We start from the raw sequence: 16,952 nt of genomic DNA, 5'->3' as shown, positions 1-16,952 counted from the left end.
GTGGTGTTCAGTTGCAGAGCAGATGCATGAAAGCCTGGGTTTGCTCCCCAGCACCAAAACAAGCAAATGCATGTTACAATACAGTTTGTGACCTTCACTAAGGACCTTCAAGTAATTTTAATGACTCTTGCGTAGTTAAGAACTTGGATATCCTGAAGGTCTCATTTTGGTGTTGAAAGAAACTACTAGACTAGTCATCACAGACTGATGCCATTGATACCTTTTCCCAGGATGCAGTTTGCATTACTCTAGCAAGCCTCATTTGAGTGAAATAGGATCCACCCATCCTGGTGTGTAAGCAGCTTTAAGGCAGTCTCTTTCAGAGCTGCATCAAAAATGTTGGTGGTAATTAAACATTGGAAGAATGTGGGAAAAGCCCTCCATATCCATATGTTCTGCATCCATGGAATCAACTAACCCTGGACTGAAAATATTTGAGAGGAAAAATTGCCTTTTGAACTCAACATGTACAGATGCTTTTTCTTGTCTTCATTTTCTAAACAAAGTATATAGCAACTACTTACATAGCATTGACGTTGTTTTAGGAATTATAAATAATCTAGAGATGATTTGTAGTATATGGGAGAGTGTGTGTAGGTATATACAAATACCATTTTATATGAGGGACTTGAGCAACTGCAGATTTTGGTTCCCGCTGGGGTCCTAGACCCAGTCCCCTGTGGCTACTGAGGGATGATGATAGGGCAGAAGAGATCTCATGTAGCTTATTAGGTCTCTACAAGTGCAACATTGACCCCTTTCCACTGCTGCTGTTTCTCTAGATCACTTCAGCATCTGTGAGGTTGGTCTCTCAAGAGCCCAAAGCTCTGGTCAGTGAGTGGAAGGAACCTCAGGGCAAGAACATCAGCGTGGCCTCATGCAATAGCAGTCAGGTGGTGGTTGCTGTGGGGAGGGCCCTTTACTACCTGCAGATCCATCCGCAAGAGCTCCGACAGGTCAGGTGTGTGTGATTTGTCACTTGTTTCCTCCCCTATTCTCTGGGACTGCTTTCTTTCTTGAATTTCCTTATTCTGCCATATTCCTTTTTGTTTAGCCATACAGAGATGGAACATGAGGTGGCTTGCTTGGACATCACCCCATTAGGGGACAGCAATGGACTATCCCCACTTTGTGCCATTGGCCTCTGGACAGACATCTCTGCCCGTATCTTGAAGCTGCCTTCTTTTGAACTACTGCACAAGGAGATGCTGGGTGGAGGTATATGTCATTTGGTGACTTGGGGTGGGATCACTTGGAATGTGGAACAAAAACTTAATGTCCCTCTTTCCTACAGAGATCATTCCTCGCTCCATCCTGATGACCACTTTTGAGAGTAGCCACTACCTCCTTTGTGCCTTGGGAGATGGAGCCCTTTTCTACTTTGGGCTCAACATTGAGACAGGTAAGAAGAGCGTTGGAGTGAGGGGCTCTTCCAGACAGGGAGTGTTGAGTACACGGAGTTCTTGGCCTCAGGCCTCTGCTTTGAACCTTCTTCCCACCCAGCGGTTTGTCTTGTTTTCTTTCCTTTTCACTGGATCTTGATGCCATTCTTTCTGTAGGCTTGTTGAGCGACCGAAAGAAGGTGACTTTGGGCACCCAGCCCACAGTGTTGAGGACTTTCCGTTCTCTTTCTACCACCAACGTCTTTGCTTGCTCTGACCGGCCCACTGTCATCTATAGCAGCAACCACAAGTTGGTCTTCTCCAATGTCAACCTCAAGGAAGTGAATTACATGTGTCCCCTCAACTCAGATGGTTACCCTGACAGGTGAGCCTCTTTTTCTTTCTTCAGCACGAGCCACTGATTGAGGTCATCATGTTGTCTTCAAACCCTTCCGTTCAAGCTTTTTCCTAGTGTCAAAATTAGTAAATAGCTGTGGTGGGAAGTGTAAGGCAGAGATTCTCACTTCTGGTTGTCCATTAGAAACATTAAGAAGTTTTTAAAAAACAAAAAACACAGATTTGGGGTGATAATGTCCTGTATAGAGTGCTTGCCTAGGATATGTGAGGCCCTGGATGTAGTCCATCCCTGGTGCCGTAGACAAATAAAAAGAGCTTTATCTTTTTTTCTTGGAGTCTGATTGAGTAGATCTGAGGTTCAACTGTATAATATATATTTTCAGAAAACTTCTCAGGTGATTCAGTTGATTAAACTTCAGAACCCCAGATTCAGGCATCATCATGTACTCCTCCGGAGCAGGGTTTCTTAAGGGTATCCCCAACCAAAGCCAGCACTATTTGGGAACTTCTTACAAATGTGAATTCTGAAGCTGGGGTTATAGTTCAGTGGTAGAGAGGAAGGCCTGTGTTTGAGTTCCAGCACCAAAAGAAAAAAGAACTGTAAAGGTTGGTGGCAGCAAGAGCCCTGCAGCTAGCCGTTGCTGGTACACAAGGTAGTGTGAGAATCACTGTCCTGCTTAGATCAGGAGCACTTGGTTTGTCAACCTTGGCTTCACATCAGCATCACATAGAAAACTGTTAAGAATCTAAACCCAGACCCATCCAGTCCAGTTAAATAGGAGCGTCTTGTGGGTGGAACTAGGCATCGGAATGAACTCTCCCCAAGTAATTTTTAGCAGAATCAAGGTTGAGACCCTGCCCTAGAGTAAGCTGGTATAATTCTACCTTGTTTTTCTTCCCTCTGTGGAGTTGCCTCGTGGAATCCTTCCCTTCCTTGGGTCTACTCAATCTAAACCTAGACCCTTCTTTCCAGCCTGGCACTGGCCAACAATAGCACCCTCACCATTGGCACCATCGATGAGATCCAGAAGCTGCACATTCGCACGGTTCCTCTCTACGAGTCTCCCAGGTGAGTGCAGGCCGTGGGAACTGCCGGGAGTGGGTGGAGAACGCCTCTGATTTTCTGAGTGGCCCTGTTGTTCTGTACTTGTTGTGCAGGAAGATCTGTTATCAGGAAGTGTCCCAGTGCTTTGGGGTCCTCTCCAGCCGCATTGAAGTTCAAGACACAAGTGGAGGCACAACTGCCCTGAGGCCCAGTGCCAGCACCCAGGTGAGGGCAGCAGATAAAGAAATGATGGTAGGGGCTCCGGATGTGGCTCAAGCGGTAGCATGCTCGCCTGGCATGCATGCGGCCTGGGTTCGATCCTCAGCACCACATACAAATAAAGATGTTGTGTCTGCCGAAAACTAAAAAATAAATATTAAAAAAAAAAAAAATTTAAAAAAAAAAAAAAAAAAGAAATGATGGTAGGGACCAGCAGGCTTTCTGCAAAGGGTCAGATGGGAGGTGTTTTCAGCTTTGCAAGTCATATGGTGTCAGTCTTAGCTTCTCACATTTGTCATTGTAGCCTGAAAGGCAACAGGTGGGCCTAGCTGGTTCCAGTAAAACATTATAAAAAATGGTTGCTAGCTGGGTGTGGCAGCACACACCTGTAATCCCAACTACTCAGGAGGCTGAGACAGGAGGATGGCAATTTCTTTCTTTCTTTTTGGTGCCCAGGGATTGAACCCCCAGGGGTACTTAACCACTGAGCAACATCCACAACCCTTTTTATTTAAAATTTTGAGATAGAATCTTGTTAAGTTGCTCAGGGCTTTACTAAATTGCTGAGGCTGGCTTTGAACTTGGGATCCTCCTGCCTAAGCTTCCCAGGCTGCTGGGGTTACAGGCGTGAAACACTGTCCCTGACAAGGATGGTGATTTTTGAGGCCAGCCTGAGTAACTTGGTGAGATCCTGTCTGGAAACAAAAAATTTAAAGGGTGAGGATGTAGCTCAGTGGTAGGGTGCCTCTGGATTCACTCCTTTGCTGCAAAAGAGAAGCAAACATGGTTGTTGCCTGATAACTTTGCAACAGGGACAATTCCTGTTGTCCTATCAGTCAGATGACTCCATTGGCAGTATGGTATAACAGGCAAGAGCGGGAGGGTTCTGATAGAACTGGTCTGAGGGTCAGTGCTGGTCATGTGACTTGATTGGGCAAGCCTAGCCTTCAGTTTTTTCCATCTGTAAAATGACTACAGTAGAAAAACTAGAGGTGCACATCATTGGCTTAGTGGATCATTTTCTGCTGCTTGTTCTCTCTTCTTCCTCCCACACATCTGACAGGACCTCCTTTCTTAATTGATAATGAAGATCTTTACATTATTTTTTCATTTGAAGTGCTTCCCTGCTCTTCCTGTTGAAGATGGAGGAGTTGTCACTTTGTTGGTCACCCGTTTTCCTCTTCAGCTTTTCTTGATTTGCAGTATCCTGGTTTTTTTTTGGTACTGGGGATTAAACCCAGGGTTGCTCAACTTTTTTTGTATTTTATTTAGAGGCAGAGTCTCACTGAGTTGCTTCGAGCCTCAGTAAGTTGCTGAGGCTGACTTTGAACTCACCATCCTCCTGCCTCAGCCTCCCAAGCCCCTGGGATTATAGGCGTACACCACCGTGCAGCATCAACTGTTTTTTAATGATGTTTGATGACTTTAGGTTTTGGGCCAGAATGTCAGTTGCATACATAAACTGGCTTCTTCTTGTCATTGGTTCCAACATCTTCTCTGAAGCACTGTTTGTCATGCTTCACTCACTCTGCCAGCCATTAGCTTCTCCCCCTACCCCTGCTTTGCAGTGCTGAGGATCAAACCCCAGGCCTTGTGCATGTGAGGCAAGCATTCTACCACTGAGCTAGCCCCAGCCCATTCTTCTCCTTGTTCAGTCTCTGCCTTGTTCCCTGATCTCACTGATCCCTTCCTGATGAGGTTCTTGATGTGCCTTCTCTCTGTTCACAGGCCCTGTCTAGCAGTGTCAGCTCCAGCAAGCTCTTCTCCAGCAGTACCGCCCCTCATGAGACCTCCTTTGGAGAAGAGGTGGAGGTGCACAACCTCCTTATCATCGACCAGCACACCTTTGAAGGTGCAAATGAGCTCTGTCTTTTCCTCCTCACATCCTCCCTAAACTGAGCTCTTCCAAAAAACCCCAGAGCCTGACTGTGTAGAAGACCCTCCTAGAAGGAGACGAAGGGGGTGGGCCTTTGGGAGTTGCTGTGAGTGTGGAGCGCTGGGTACCCTCTCTTCAACTTAGGTTGATGGGAGATGGGTAGCCTGAGAAGACTTTAGTGTTCTATCATGACGTAAGCCACCAGCCTCAAGGAAAGATGGGATTGTGTGTGTGGAGATGGGGCAAGGGGACATCAGCCAGGCCTTGCTCTTGTGCTCCCCTTTTAGTGCTTCACGCCCACCAGTTTCTACAGAATGAGTATGCACTCAGCCTGGTCTCCTGCAAGTTGGGCAAAGACCCCAACACATACTTCATTGTGGGCACAGCAATGGTGTATCCTGAAGAGGCAGAGCCCAAGCAGGGTCGAATTGTCGTCTTTCAGTATTCTGATGGTAAGTGGCCCCAACTCCCACTTCTGAAGGATGTGAAGTGCCGGGAAGGGACAGACTGTTGAGGTCTCAGCCTCAGTTAAGCAACAGAAGAACTGGGCTTAGAAGCCAAGAAGAGGCGCTCTGTTCTTCCTCTTGAGCGGTCGACTATTTGACTGATTCCCAGAGTAGGTGAGCAGGGCACAGGCACAGTTAAGTCTAGCTTAGGTTTCTCCCCTTGTCTGTTGTTTTGAGAGGGGGAAGAGGGGGGGTCGGGTGAATTGTGGGTGAGAGAATCTCGTGGCCAGAGTAGGAGTCGAGACTCCCTATTGGTTTTCCTCTTGGCTGCCCAGCACTTAGGAGCTCTTTCCATTCCAGCTTCAGCACTTTGCATTTGTTTCTCTGCACCTGTTCTCACCACTCCCACCCTAGATGTTTGTAAAGATTAACTATCAGCCCAGAAGCCAGCCATGAGGCCAAGATGAAGTTTGGTCTTCACAGGGGGGAGGTGGCTTGCATACTTCCCTGGATCACTGCACACTGCCGTGGGGCTCGTCCTCTAGGGGGTGGTTCACCTCTCTCTATATGGATTCTGTGTTTCTTGCTTTTCAGGCAAGGGGTTTAGAACCAGAGTGGCTCTAGCCACATGAGGTAAAGTGGGCTCTCATAAAAGAATGAAAAATCCTTTTTTCTCCCAGGAAAACTACAGACTGTGGCTGAAAAGGAAGTAAAAGGGGCTGTGTACTCCATGGTGGAATTTAACGGGAAGCTGCTCGCCAGCATCAATAGCACGGTGAGACCCACACCACTTCAGGTTGCACACCATGTTTGCACAACATTCTCCCTTAAGTTTACCTGGGGCTCGTGTATGTATAGGCTTTTGAGGATAGCAAACTAGTGGGAATGGAGGACGGAGCTCTGAGTTGGGAATCAGGGGAGCAGAGACAGGCATTGCAGTTGGTTTATATGTGTGTGTGTGTGTGTGTGTGTGTGTGTGTGGTGTGTATATATTCTATTAAATAATTTTTTTTTAATTTATTTTTTTGAAAGAACCCCAGGGATTGAACCCAGGGTGCTTAAGCACTCAGACACATCCCCAGCCCTTTTTATTTTATTTTGAGACAGAGTCTCACTAAGTTGCTGAGGCTAGCTTTGAACTTGTGGTCCTTGTGCCTTAGCCTCTTGAGTCGCTGTGATTACAGGTGTGCACCACTGCACCTGGCTACTGCACTTGGTTCATATAACCAAGTGTATCAGATCCTGAGTGCTGAGGGGACTAACAAGGCTGTAGCCCCTGAAATCGGTGTTCAGTGTCAAAAAAAACATGTAATCCACGTGAACATCATGAGCCAAACCATATTATCCTACCATGTTTCTTGAAATACTAGTGCTGTAAAATATTCCACGTCTTCTTCTTCTTTTTTTTTTTTTAAGTTGTAGTGGAACACAATACCTTTATTTCACTTATTTATTTTTATGTGGTGCTGAGGATCCAACCCAGGGGTCACGCACACATGAGGCGAGCGCTCTATCACTGAACCATAAGCCCAGCCCCTCCACTTCTTTCTTTTTCTGCCATGACTTTACCTTCTCCCTTGCAAAAGAAAAACTTTGAGTTTTATTGAGATATAATCAAGAAACAAATTATACATATTTAAGGTGTACAACTTCATGTTTTGTTTAAAAACCATTTTTAATTTTGTAGTGAAATAAATTGGGAAAATGCTGTGTCCTGGAACCCTTTTGCCTTGGAGGGTCACAGTGAATCATAGCATGTTAAAGGTTCAGAAAGTAGGGGCTGGGGATGTGGCTCAAGCGGTGTGCTCGCCTGGCATGCTCGGGGCGCTGGGTTTGATCCTCAATAAAATAATAAATAATAAATAAAATAAAGGTGTTGTGTCCACTGAAAACTGAAAAATTCTTTCTCTCTCTCTTAAAAAAAAAAAAGGTTCAGAAAGTAAGGAAGTGTTACTTGAATACTTTAGATCAGAAGTTTCTAGTCAGTTTGTTCCTTCAGAAAATACCAGTTGAACACTTGCTGCATGCCAGGCACTGTAGTTGGGATTTGGTTATAAGTAAAATGGACAGAGAGGTGCCCTTTTGGAGCTTAAGAGAGCAAATAGATACACAAGCTACGTACGATATAGTGAAAGTAAAGGGGGCTGGGGCTGGGGGAGGGCCATGGGGGTGGGAGTCCTTTTTCCTAGCAGATAGTCAGGAGGGTCTCTTGCATGCCATCACACTGGGACAGGTTCCACAGAGGGAGGAGCCCTGTCCGGATCTGAGGGAGATGACTGAGACATCCAGGTAAGAGTAGGCCCGGTGTCCGGGGAGCTAAGTCAAAGGCATCAAGGGGCTGGCACATTCTGGGAGGCTGGTGGTTCTAGCTGGGTGCTGTGGCACACACCTATAATCTCAGCTACTTGAGAGTCTGAGGCAGGAGGATCATAAGTTTGAGGCCAACCTCAGTAACTTAGTGAGACTATCTCAAAATAAAATACAAAAAGGCCTGGGGACTTGCATGTAGCATCCCCTGGGTTCAATCCTCAGTATGCAAAAAAAAAAAAAAAAAGGATTTTCAGTTTTATTCTGAGGGTAGTGGAAATCTCTTGAGTCTTATATACCTTATGCTTCTTTGGCAAGGCCACAGGGCACCAAGGATCAAAGCAATATCAGGGGGCTCTTGTCATATCCAGATGTCAGTCAGTGGTTCTGGGACCAGGGGATAAAGTAAAGAGTATTCAGATGCTAAATGTGGTGTGTTGCACACACCTCTAGTCCCAGCATCTGGGAGGTTGAGGCAGGAAGATTGCTCAGCATGGGCAACATAGCAAGACCCCACAAAAGGAAAAGAAAAATAAGATTATGCATGTTATGAAGATGGGATGGGGGAGCTTTGATGCATTGAAGATGAGGGGTGAAAGCTGGGATTGGGGTAATCTCAGCTACTCAGGAGGTTGAGGCGGGAGGGTTGCTTGAGCCTATGAGTTGAGACCAGCTTGAACAACACAGTGAGACCATCTGAAAAAAAAAAAACAAAGACAAATGTTGTTGGTGCTCTAACATAGATGTGCGTCTTTTTTTTTTTTTAAAGAGAGAGTGAGAGACAGAGAGAGATAGTGAGAGAGAATTTTTTTTTTTTTTTAATATTTATTTTTTAGTTTTAGGCGGGCACAACATCTTTGTTTGTATGTGGTGCTGAGGATTGAACCCGGGCCGCACGCATGCCAGGCGAGCGCGCTACCGCTTGAGCCACATCCCCAGCCCCAAGATGTGCGTCTTATGAGTCTTGTATACCTCATGTACCTCTGTAACCTGCTTCATGCCCAAAGGCAGAACTGCTCCCCTATAGTGAATGTCTGCCAGGATGAATCTAGACAGGTGGACCCTGTTGCCCCCTGCCTGTCCTGAGCTGATTTGATGTGCGTGTGATATCCTTGTGGCATTTTCATTTACTTATGTGCTTCTAAAGAAAACAGCTCCGTGTGATCCATATTCTAATCTTTTAATTTTTTAAAGGGTGCTTTTAACTATTGGAAACAAAAATTGGCTTGCTTTGCATTGTTTTATGAAAAATCAAGCATCACTGAAGTAAATAAAACAAACTAAAAACCCATGAGGGCGAGAGGCCAGGAATGAGGATCTTGGCCTGAGCAATGGGCAGGTTGGAGCTGCCGGTGATTGACAGGGAAGATTGTGAGTAGAGCAGGGTTGAAGGGTGAAACCAGACATTTGGTTGTGAACATATTAAATCCTAGTGGGTAACTAAGTGGAGATGTCACCCAGGTAACTGGGATGGAAAGGTTTGGAATCAAAGGAAGAGGGAGGCTGGAAAGTAGCATGGCAGCTATTAGGGGACGTTTAAGTGAGAAGTCTGGATTAGATCTCTTAGCATCACCCCTGCATGGAAAGTGGTAGACAAGGGAAACAGCCCTGGTACCCTCCTGCTTGCAAAAGATCTAGGTGAACAGAGAAGATGACTTCGTGAAGTAGGAGGAGCACTGAGAAAACAGTGTTCTGGAAGCCGTGGGATGAAAATATTTCAAGCAGGAGAGAACTGGCAAATTGCAAATGCTGCCAGGAGTCAGGTAACATGCATTGAGTTGACCATTGGTTTCAGCTGGGTGCCATGGTACACCCCTATCATCCAGTGACTTGGGAGGCTGAGGAAGGAGGATCACAAGTTCAGAGCCAGCCTCAGCAACCTAGCAAGACCCTGTCTCCAAAACAAAAATATAAAAAAGCTGGGTTGTAACTCAGTGATAGAGCACTCCTGGGTTCAATCCCCAGTACTGTAAAAAATGAAAAAAGGAAGTTGACCATTGGTTTTAACCACATGAATGTCGGTAGTGATGATCAGAACTCTCTTGGTTGCATGGTGAGGTGGAAACCTGACTGAAGTGGGTTCAACCAGGATGAGGAGGAGAGGACAGCGAGTATAGAAAACCCCTTAGGAGAGAGTAAGGAGGTCGGTGACTAGAGGGAAATGTCGGGTTGAAAGCTTTTGTTTTAAATTTTTCAGTATGGGACATACTGCTACACCGTGCTGGTAGGTTGACCCCCAAAGTCTCGTTCTTGAATGGGCAGAGGAGGTGGGATGTGGTACACCATGTGGGTCTGAGATGGCAGAGTCGGGACATGTGGAAGCCCTCTTGCTTGTGGGAGGTGCTGGAGGTTTGAGAGAGTAGAGAGGCTGTGGATTCTTTGTTTAAAGACCAAAGAAGCGAATGGACTAGGGATGTGTACGTTACTGAGCAGGGTAGGAGACCCCTTCCTCTCAGTTAGTCTTGAATTTAAAATGAGCACAGTCATCCTGGCTGGTTGTTCACCTTTTCCTGTCATTGACTGACCATAAGCAGGTTTCGTCTGGTCAATGTGATAAAGGGAGAGGGGGTATGGGAGTTGCGAATCTCTAGAGCTGTGGGGATAATGACAGATGCCTGGCAACTGAGGACACGAGATTCAGGAGCAGGGGCAGTTCTTTTTAATGACAGGCTCAAATGGTGATCATATAAATGGACAAGATGAGTGGGAAAGAGGGCAGAAAGGTAAGAAAGTAAAGTATCAAGAATTGTGGGCATGTTGTAGGAGAGAGCCCTAAGGTGGTGTGAGTGTCCAAGTGGCTGCTCCAAGGGACACGGTGCTATAGTCTGGTGATATAAAGTTCAAAATTGGGGTCTTTGGAGAGGGGAAGGGGACACATCTGAAATTACTAGGTGAGGAGGAACATGGAAGACCATCCTGCTTCTAGGCCAGTGGAGTGAGGGACAGTGGGAGGGCCACATTTCAATTGGAGGGATAAGGGCACTGGCCAGAGAAAGAGGTAAACAAGGGAAGCAAGGACACTTGATTAATGACTGTTCCAGAAGTCATAGTGAATGGATGTCAGAATTGGGAAGAGTGGGATGGGCAGTCAGCTCAGGAGATGTCTCATGTGTTCCTGGTCAATAGAAATGCCACATAAATTTTAACTTTTCTATCAGTTGCATTAATATAAAAAGCCGTTGAGGCTGGTGGGTGCCGTGGTGCATGCATACATATAGTCTTAGCAGCTTGGAAGGCTGAGACAGGAGGATCATAGTTTCAAGACCAGCTTCAGCAATTTATCAAGACCCTAAAGCAACTTAGACCCTGTATTAAAAAAGGGCTGGGGATGTAGCTCAGTGGTCAGTTGCCCCTGGGTTAAATTCCTAGTACCCCTTCCCTCCCAAAAATGGTAAGTGAAATTAATTGTAATAATATAGTTAACACTATCTAAAATGTCTCAACATGTCATCATTATTTTAGTCAGCTTTTTCACTGCTGTGACTAAAGGACCCAATCAGAACAATTATAGAGGAGAAAAAGTTTATTTAGGGCTCACATTTTCAGAAGTCTCCATACAAGGCTGGATTCATTCCTTAGGGCTCAAGGTGAGGCAGAACATCATGATAGAAGAGTGTGGTGAAGGGAAGCCACTCATATGATGATCAGGAAGCAGAGAGACTCTGCTCATCAGATACAAATATGTACCCCCAAAGTCACGCCCCAATTCCTACCTCCTCCAGCCACACTCTACTACTTCAATTACCATCCAGTTAATCCCTATGGGGGATTAATTCACTAATTAGGATAAGATTATTCTAACCCAGTCATTTCCCTTGAACCTTCACATTGTCTCAAACATGAGCTTTTGGGGGATACCTCACATCCAAACCATAACAAGTATAAATAACTTGATACTTTACATTATTTCATACTAAAACTTCAAAATCTGGAGTGTATTTTATATTCATAGTACATCTGAACTTGAACTAGCCACATTGGTAGTGGCTACCATATTGGACAGCAGAGCTCATGCGTCTTTGGGGGAGAGAATGGGAGTCAAGCTTTTGATGGGTCTGACCTTGGTCTTGACTGTCTCCATGATAGATGGTGAGAGGGAGATGGGTGGGGTGTTGTCAGGGCCTGTGGAGCTCTGAGGAGCCTTCCTTACTCCCATTGCTAGAGTATGGAGGTCCAGACGTGCTAGGATTACTTGAAGATGGGTGTTCTGGGGGGACCCGTGAATGGAGTTGTGGTAGCAATTATAATTACAACAAATGACTTGAGGAGTTGGGGTTCTTTGGACATCGCTTGAGAAATCATGGCTTAGTGTATTCTGTTCAGGAGTTCCTCAATATGCAGAGGCCATGCAGGATGACTTAGGCCCTGAAGGACCTGCCAGGGAAGGCCTGTCCACTCAGACAACTTGAATCTGTTTTCCTTAGCACGGAGCTGTATTGAGTTATCTGCCCTTCACTGCTGATTATAAACCATCTTCAGTTTTTTGGAGTTGTGGTTGAAATTAAAGAAAGATTATAATGGAGAAGAAAAATAGGGTTTCTTTTAACCTCCTGGAGGATAGTAGTGGGCAGCCACAGAATCTGGTTCTTTAGATTCCTTTAGTTACTGGAAGTGCTTGCTGTAGGACTTTCCCATTCAGTTTTCTCTACTTGTTGGGTTCATATGAAAAAGTTCCAGGAATGTATGAGTTTTGAGAAGGGTTCAGAGGTGGTTGGGAGGTATTCTTTTTTTTTTTTAATATTTATTTTTTAGTTATAGGTGGACACAATATCTTTATTTTATAAATATAAAAATGTGGTTTTGAGGATCGAACCTAGTGCCTCGCGCATGCTAGTCGAGTGCTTTAACTTGAGCCACAGCCTCTTCTTTTTCTTTTCCGATGAGGAAACTGAACACAAGATGTCCCGTTCACTGTGTCCGAAGCGTTACACCGGCACTGCTATCTCCTTTCCGTGGGCTTGTTTTTTCATGTAAAGGACATGTTGTATTCTTTGTTTGATGTGCTTGCCCTCCTTTCCTATTTCAGCAGTATAAAAACTAAAATAAAAAATGTTCGTCCAGTGCCACATCAGACAGGTGCCCACCCACACTGCCCCCCGGGATGCAGTGCTGCAGTGGAGCATTGGTGGGGAACAGGCACCCAAGGACCTGGCTCCCAGGCTGAGGCTCGTGTGCCTTCCAGGTGCGGCTCTATGAGTGGACCACAGAGAAGGAGCTCCGCACCGAGTGCAATCACTACAACAACATCATGGCGCTCTACCTGAAGACCAAAGGCGATTTCATCCTGGTGGGCGACCTCATGCGCTCAGTGCTGCTGCTCGCATACAAGCCCATGGAGGGAAACTTCGAAGAGGTAGTGGGGGTGCTTGGGGTGCAGACTGGCAGCTGAAGCCCCTTCTGGTGTTTGGTGCGGAAGGTGTTTAAGCCCAGCTGGGGCAGGGACATGTTCCCTGAGCATATGTTCTGCATCCATAAGTATTTCTTGAGGACCTTCCACCCCCCCACAACCAGAACTCAAGTAGGCTCCATCTCTGTAAAGTTGCAACCAAATAGCCTGTGTTGGCTGCAGATCTGGGGGAAATCTCTAGGGCAACTGTTAAACGTGGGGCTATATATTCTGCAGAGTAGGGTCTGGGCTTCTGACTAAAAGAGATAAGTCCCAGAATTGGATTCCATACAAACTCCAGTTACATTTCATGTTGCATCTCATCTGTTTTAAGATTGCCCGAGACTTTAATCCCAATTGGATGAGTGCCGTGGAAATCTTGGATGACGACAATTTCCTGGGGGCTGAAAATGCCTTTAACTTGTTTGTGTGTCAGAAGGACAGGTGAGTGACAATGGCAGATTGGTGGGCAGGGTGGAGCCCTGGGTCTGTGGGGCTGAGGACATCAGATGCTACTTCAGGCTCAATTGCTCTTGACGGGTAGAATTTCCTTCATGAAAATCAAAGGCCGCATGGACCTGCCGACCGGCCTCTTCAGAGGGGCCCCCCAGGATGCCCAGCACAGGGTGTTCACTGAGGTAGTTCTGTACCCCGGCCTCATGAGGGAGATGGGTCTGAGTAGTGACTTCTCATGCCGCCTTTCAGTGCCGCCACCACCGATGAGGAGCGGCAGCACCTGCAAGAGGTCGGGCTCTTCCACCTGGGAGAGTTTGTCAACGTCTTCTGCCACGGCTCTCTGGTCATGCAGAATCTGGGCGAGACTTCCACCCCCACACAGGGCTCTGTGCTCTTTGGCACGGTCAACGGCATGATCGGTAAGGTCACCCCTGCAGGGCTTTGCTCCCACACAGTCTTCTTTCCTGGGACTGCCATTTGGCGGGACCTGGGAGGGCAAGTAGACAGACCCGGAGTTTACCAGAGGCTGCAGCAAACATGTCCCTCCTGCTGGTGCTTGGCTTGCTGCCCTGGTTAGAAGGTGCTTGCTGTGTGGCTCACTGCCCTCTTCCTCCTTCAGGGCTGGTGACCTCACTGTCAGAGAGCTGGTACAACCTCCTGTTGGACATGCAGAATCGCCTCAATAAAGTCATCAAAAGTGTGGGCAAGATCGAGCACTCTTTATATCCTCTGTGAGCCCTCCCCATGCTGGGAAGCACATCCCAGCACATGCAAAGAGCTGCTTACTCTGAGCTGCTTCAGGGAATGTCTTGACTATGTTTCTGTTTCTCATTAGTTTTTTTTTTTTTTTTAAGTTATAGATGGATGCAAAAATCTTTATTTCATTTATTCATTTTTATGTGGTGCTGAGGATTGAACCTGGTGCATCACATTTGCAAGGCAACTGCTCTGCCTCTGAGCCACAATCCCCGCCCCATCATTAGTTTTTTGTGTGGAGAATTTCCGACATACATAGTAGTAAAGAATAGCACCATGAGTCCCACGTGCTTATCACCCAGGTACAGCTGGTCATGAGAAGGTGGACTCATGTTTCTCAACTGTTTGCCTCTGGCCTTCTTGGTTGGGGGTCAGACAGTTCAGATCACAGCACAGGAGTGTCTCCTCTCAGGGATCTCTCGAAGGGCAGCTCTCACTGGCACCGGAGATCCCAGCAGGAGAACAGAGGAGAGTGAAGAAGCTGGGACTCCGGGGTCAGTCCTGCAGGCACACGCAGAGCCCAGATGTGGCTGGAAGTTTGTTTAGTGTGGCGATAGCAAGAGTCCTCTCCAGGGGTGGGGTGGAAGGGCTCCTCTCTGAGTCTGGCCCAAGGAGGGAGTAGGTGTCTTGGTTTTTTGCTAATAAGTAGGACATTGGGCAGCCTCTTGTGTCACTGAGCCTCAGCGTATTCATCCGTGATGCTTTGGGGCTAGACTTGACAAGTGGTTCTTACCAGGTGTGTACCTCATACTCGCCTAGAGTACTTGTAAAAAAAATACCCATGTGTGTTAGGGCTTTGTGCTAATCCCTGACCTATATTTTAAAGACATTTATTTTAAGATTACCCAATTAAGAACCATTGGATTAGACAAAAAATTTCTTTTAGTTCCAAAAAGCAGTATGTGTTTCAGTTGAAACTGTTTTTTCCTATTCAGTCCTGGCAGTCATTGTAGATTGTGGTCTTGCTGAAAAGTGGGGATGATTGTCAGGGTGTTTCCAGGTAAACACACATTCCTTAACTCACCTGTCCACCTGGAGATCCTTTCACACTGAGAGAAAGACAGAACCTGCCACGGGCTTCATTGATGGTGACCTGATTGAGAGTTTCCTGGATATCAGCCGCCCCAAGATGCAGGAGGTCGTGGCAAACCTACAGGTGAGCTGTGTGGAGTTCACTCTGGCCAAGTGGTATTCAGGGCAGGGCCTGCCAGAAGAATGGCAGGACTCAGGCAACTGTCCTCCAAGGATTTGAGGTGCCAGCAGACCTGTCTGGCCTTTAGTGAGCCTCACTGCGTGAGAATGAGTCTGAGGGAAAGGCTCCTGGGTCCACTCGAGGTAGCAGGCGCCTTAGCCCCTCTACTGTAGCAGTGAGGGCACGTTTGGGCATATCCGGGATCTCTGGCACAATCCAGAGGTGGGAGGTAGGCTCAGGATCCTGCAGGCAGGAGAAATGTCCATGATTCTGGAGTTGGGGCTGTTGCTCCCTGGAGATGGTGCACCTGGGGTCTCAAAGGACCTTGCTCACCTATGTGTCCCCAAGGGGCAGGGTGGGTTTCTGGTGAGTGCTTTGTCCTTCATGTGGCAGCAATGGCTGGTGGGCTTCTCCCTCCTCTGCTGAGGAGGGGAGCCCTCTTGGCCTCAGGACCTTCCCCCCCCTCTCGTTGCAGTATGACGATGGCAGCGGTATGAAGCGAGAGGCCACTGCAGACGACCTGATCAAGGTTGTGGAGGAGCTAACCCGGATCCATTAGCCAAGGGCAGGGCTTCCCTTTCCTGGCCCTGCCCAAAGGCTCTGCCCTCCCTTTCCTCCCCACCATTGTCTTCTTGGCTATGGGAGGCCTCTCCCTAAGCCAGCTGCTCCCAGGGCCGCAGTTCGCCTGTGTGGAAATGGGGCTTTCTTAGGACTAAAACCAGTTCACTAGACACCTGGGAATGGGCTGAAGGCGGAATATTTTCTCCCTGGATTTTTACCAGTCTTATATGATTCCAGCCATCACTTTGGACCACCAAGCCTTGATTGGTGTTGCCACTTGTCCTCCTTCCTGGGGAGGGATTTTGCAGCTCTTTGGTTGAAAGGAAGTTCGCGTGCGCACGCGCGCTCTCTCTCTCTCTCTCTCTCTCTCTCTCTGAGTGTGTGAGACACTCATGCTTTGTCCTCTTACTTCCTTTATTATTTAGGTTGTGGGTGTGGGAGGTTGCAGGTGGAGGGGAAGAGGGTCAGGAGGGTTTCATTGTCTCTGAAGTGAGAGCTTCCTTTTACTTCTTGCCTCTGAGAGCATCAAGCCTGGAGACCTGTTCAGGGCCAGGGCTGCCCCAGTGTAACATGGAGATGGTGGATGATCCCCAAGCCACAGCCCTTTGTCTCTGGGAATTCCATTCTTCAGAGAGAAGGGGGAGGTGGGGGGCTGGGAATTGGTTGTTAGTTTCTGAGTTTTACCAAATAAAGTAGACTCTAAGAAAGATACGTTTGTTTTTGCTTTTTTCCCTTTGCTTAGTTGTCCAGCATCCTAGGTATATCCTGCCCATTTACTGCACACCTAGGCACTGTCCCCTGCTTTATGGCAACTGCTGCAGTCACTTGTCCTTGGTATTAGAACAGTGCTTCTCAAGCAGTGAAATGACATCTGCACCTCTCCTTTGTTACATGATTGGTTTTGGTGGGATTCCAAGCTGTGATATGAGTGTCTGGTTTTGGAAATTCAGTGGTGATTTTGGTTGCATT

The 16,952-nt window shown here is 47.0% G+C and overlaps 1 protein-coding gene and 1 long non-coding RNA gene across 2 annotated transcripts in view; both read left to right on the top strand.

The window, feature by feature from the left end:
• Window positions 1-16,690, top strand: part of Ddb1 (damage specific DNA binding protein 1) — a 31,828-nt gene extending 15,138 nt beyond the window's left edge. The window contains exons 13-27 of the mRNA XM_015478033.2: window positions 783-961; window positions 1,055-1,218; window positions 1,295-1,402; window positions 1,560-1,767; window positions 2,713-2,808; window positions 2,898-3,009; window positions 4,732-4,855; window positions 5,167-5,331; window positions 6,006-6,100; window positions 12,815-12,985; window positions 13,353-13,462; window positions 13,724-13,893; window positions 14,094-14,196; window positions 15,263-15,386; window positions 15,898-16,690. Coding sequence (XP_015333519.1) covers window positions 783-961; window positions 1,055-1,218; window positions 1,295-1,402; window positions 1,560-1,767; window positions 2,713-2,808; window positions 2,898-3,009; window positions 4,732-4,855; window positions 5,167-5,331; window positions 6,006-6,100; window positions 12,815-12,985; window positions 13,353-13,462; window positions 13,724-13,893; window positions 14,094-14,196; window positions 15,263-15,386; window positions 15,898-15,981 — 2,013 coding nt within the window. The 3' untranslated portion in view covers window positions 15,982-16,690. The remainder of the gene's footprint in view (window positions 1-782; window positions 962-1,054; window positions 1,219-1,294; window positions 1,403-1,559; window positions 1,768-2,712; window positions 2,809-2,897; window positions 3,010-4,731; window positions 4,856-5,166; window positions 5,332-6,005; window positions 6,101-12,814; window positions 12,986-13,352; window positions 13,463-13,723; window positions 13,894-14,093; window positions 14,197-15,262; window positions 15,387-15,897) is intronic.
• Window positions 6,411-8,913, top strand: LOC125612127. Its single transcript, XR_007342449.1, has 2 exons — window positions 6,411-8,381; window positions 8,579-8,913. It is a non-coding gene; the product is annotated as an uncharacterized LOC125612127 (long non-coding RNA).
• Window positions 16,691-16,952: the final 262 nt, after the last annotated feature.

The sequence above is a fragment of the Marmota marmota genome, unplaced genomic scaffold (genome assembly GCF_001458135.2).
Source record: "Marmota marmota marmota unplaced genomic scaffold, marMar, whole genome shotgun sequence".
NCBI lineage: Eukaryota > Metazoa > Chordata > Mammalia > Rodentia > Sciuridae > Marmota > Marmota marmota.
Note: the sequence above shows the minus strand (reverse complement) of the source record. Positions and strands in the feature narration are given on the sequence as shown.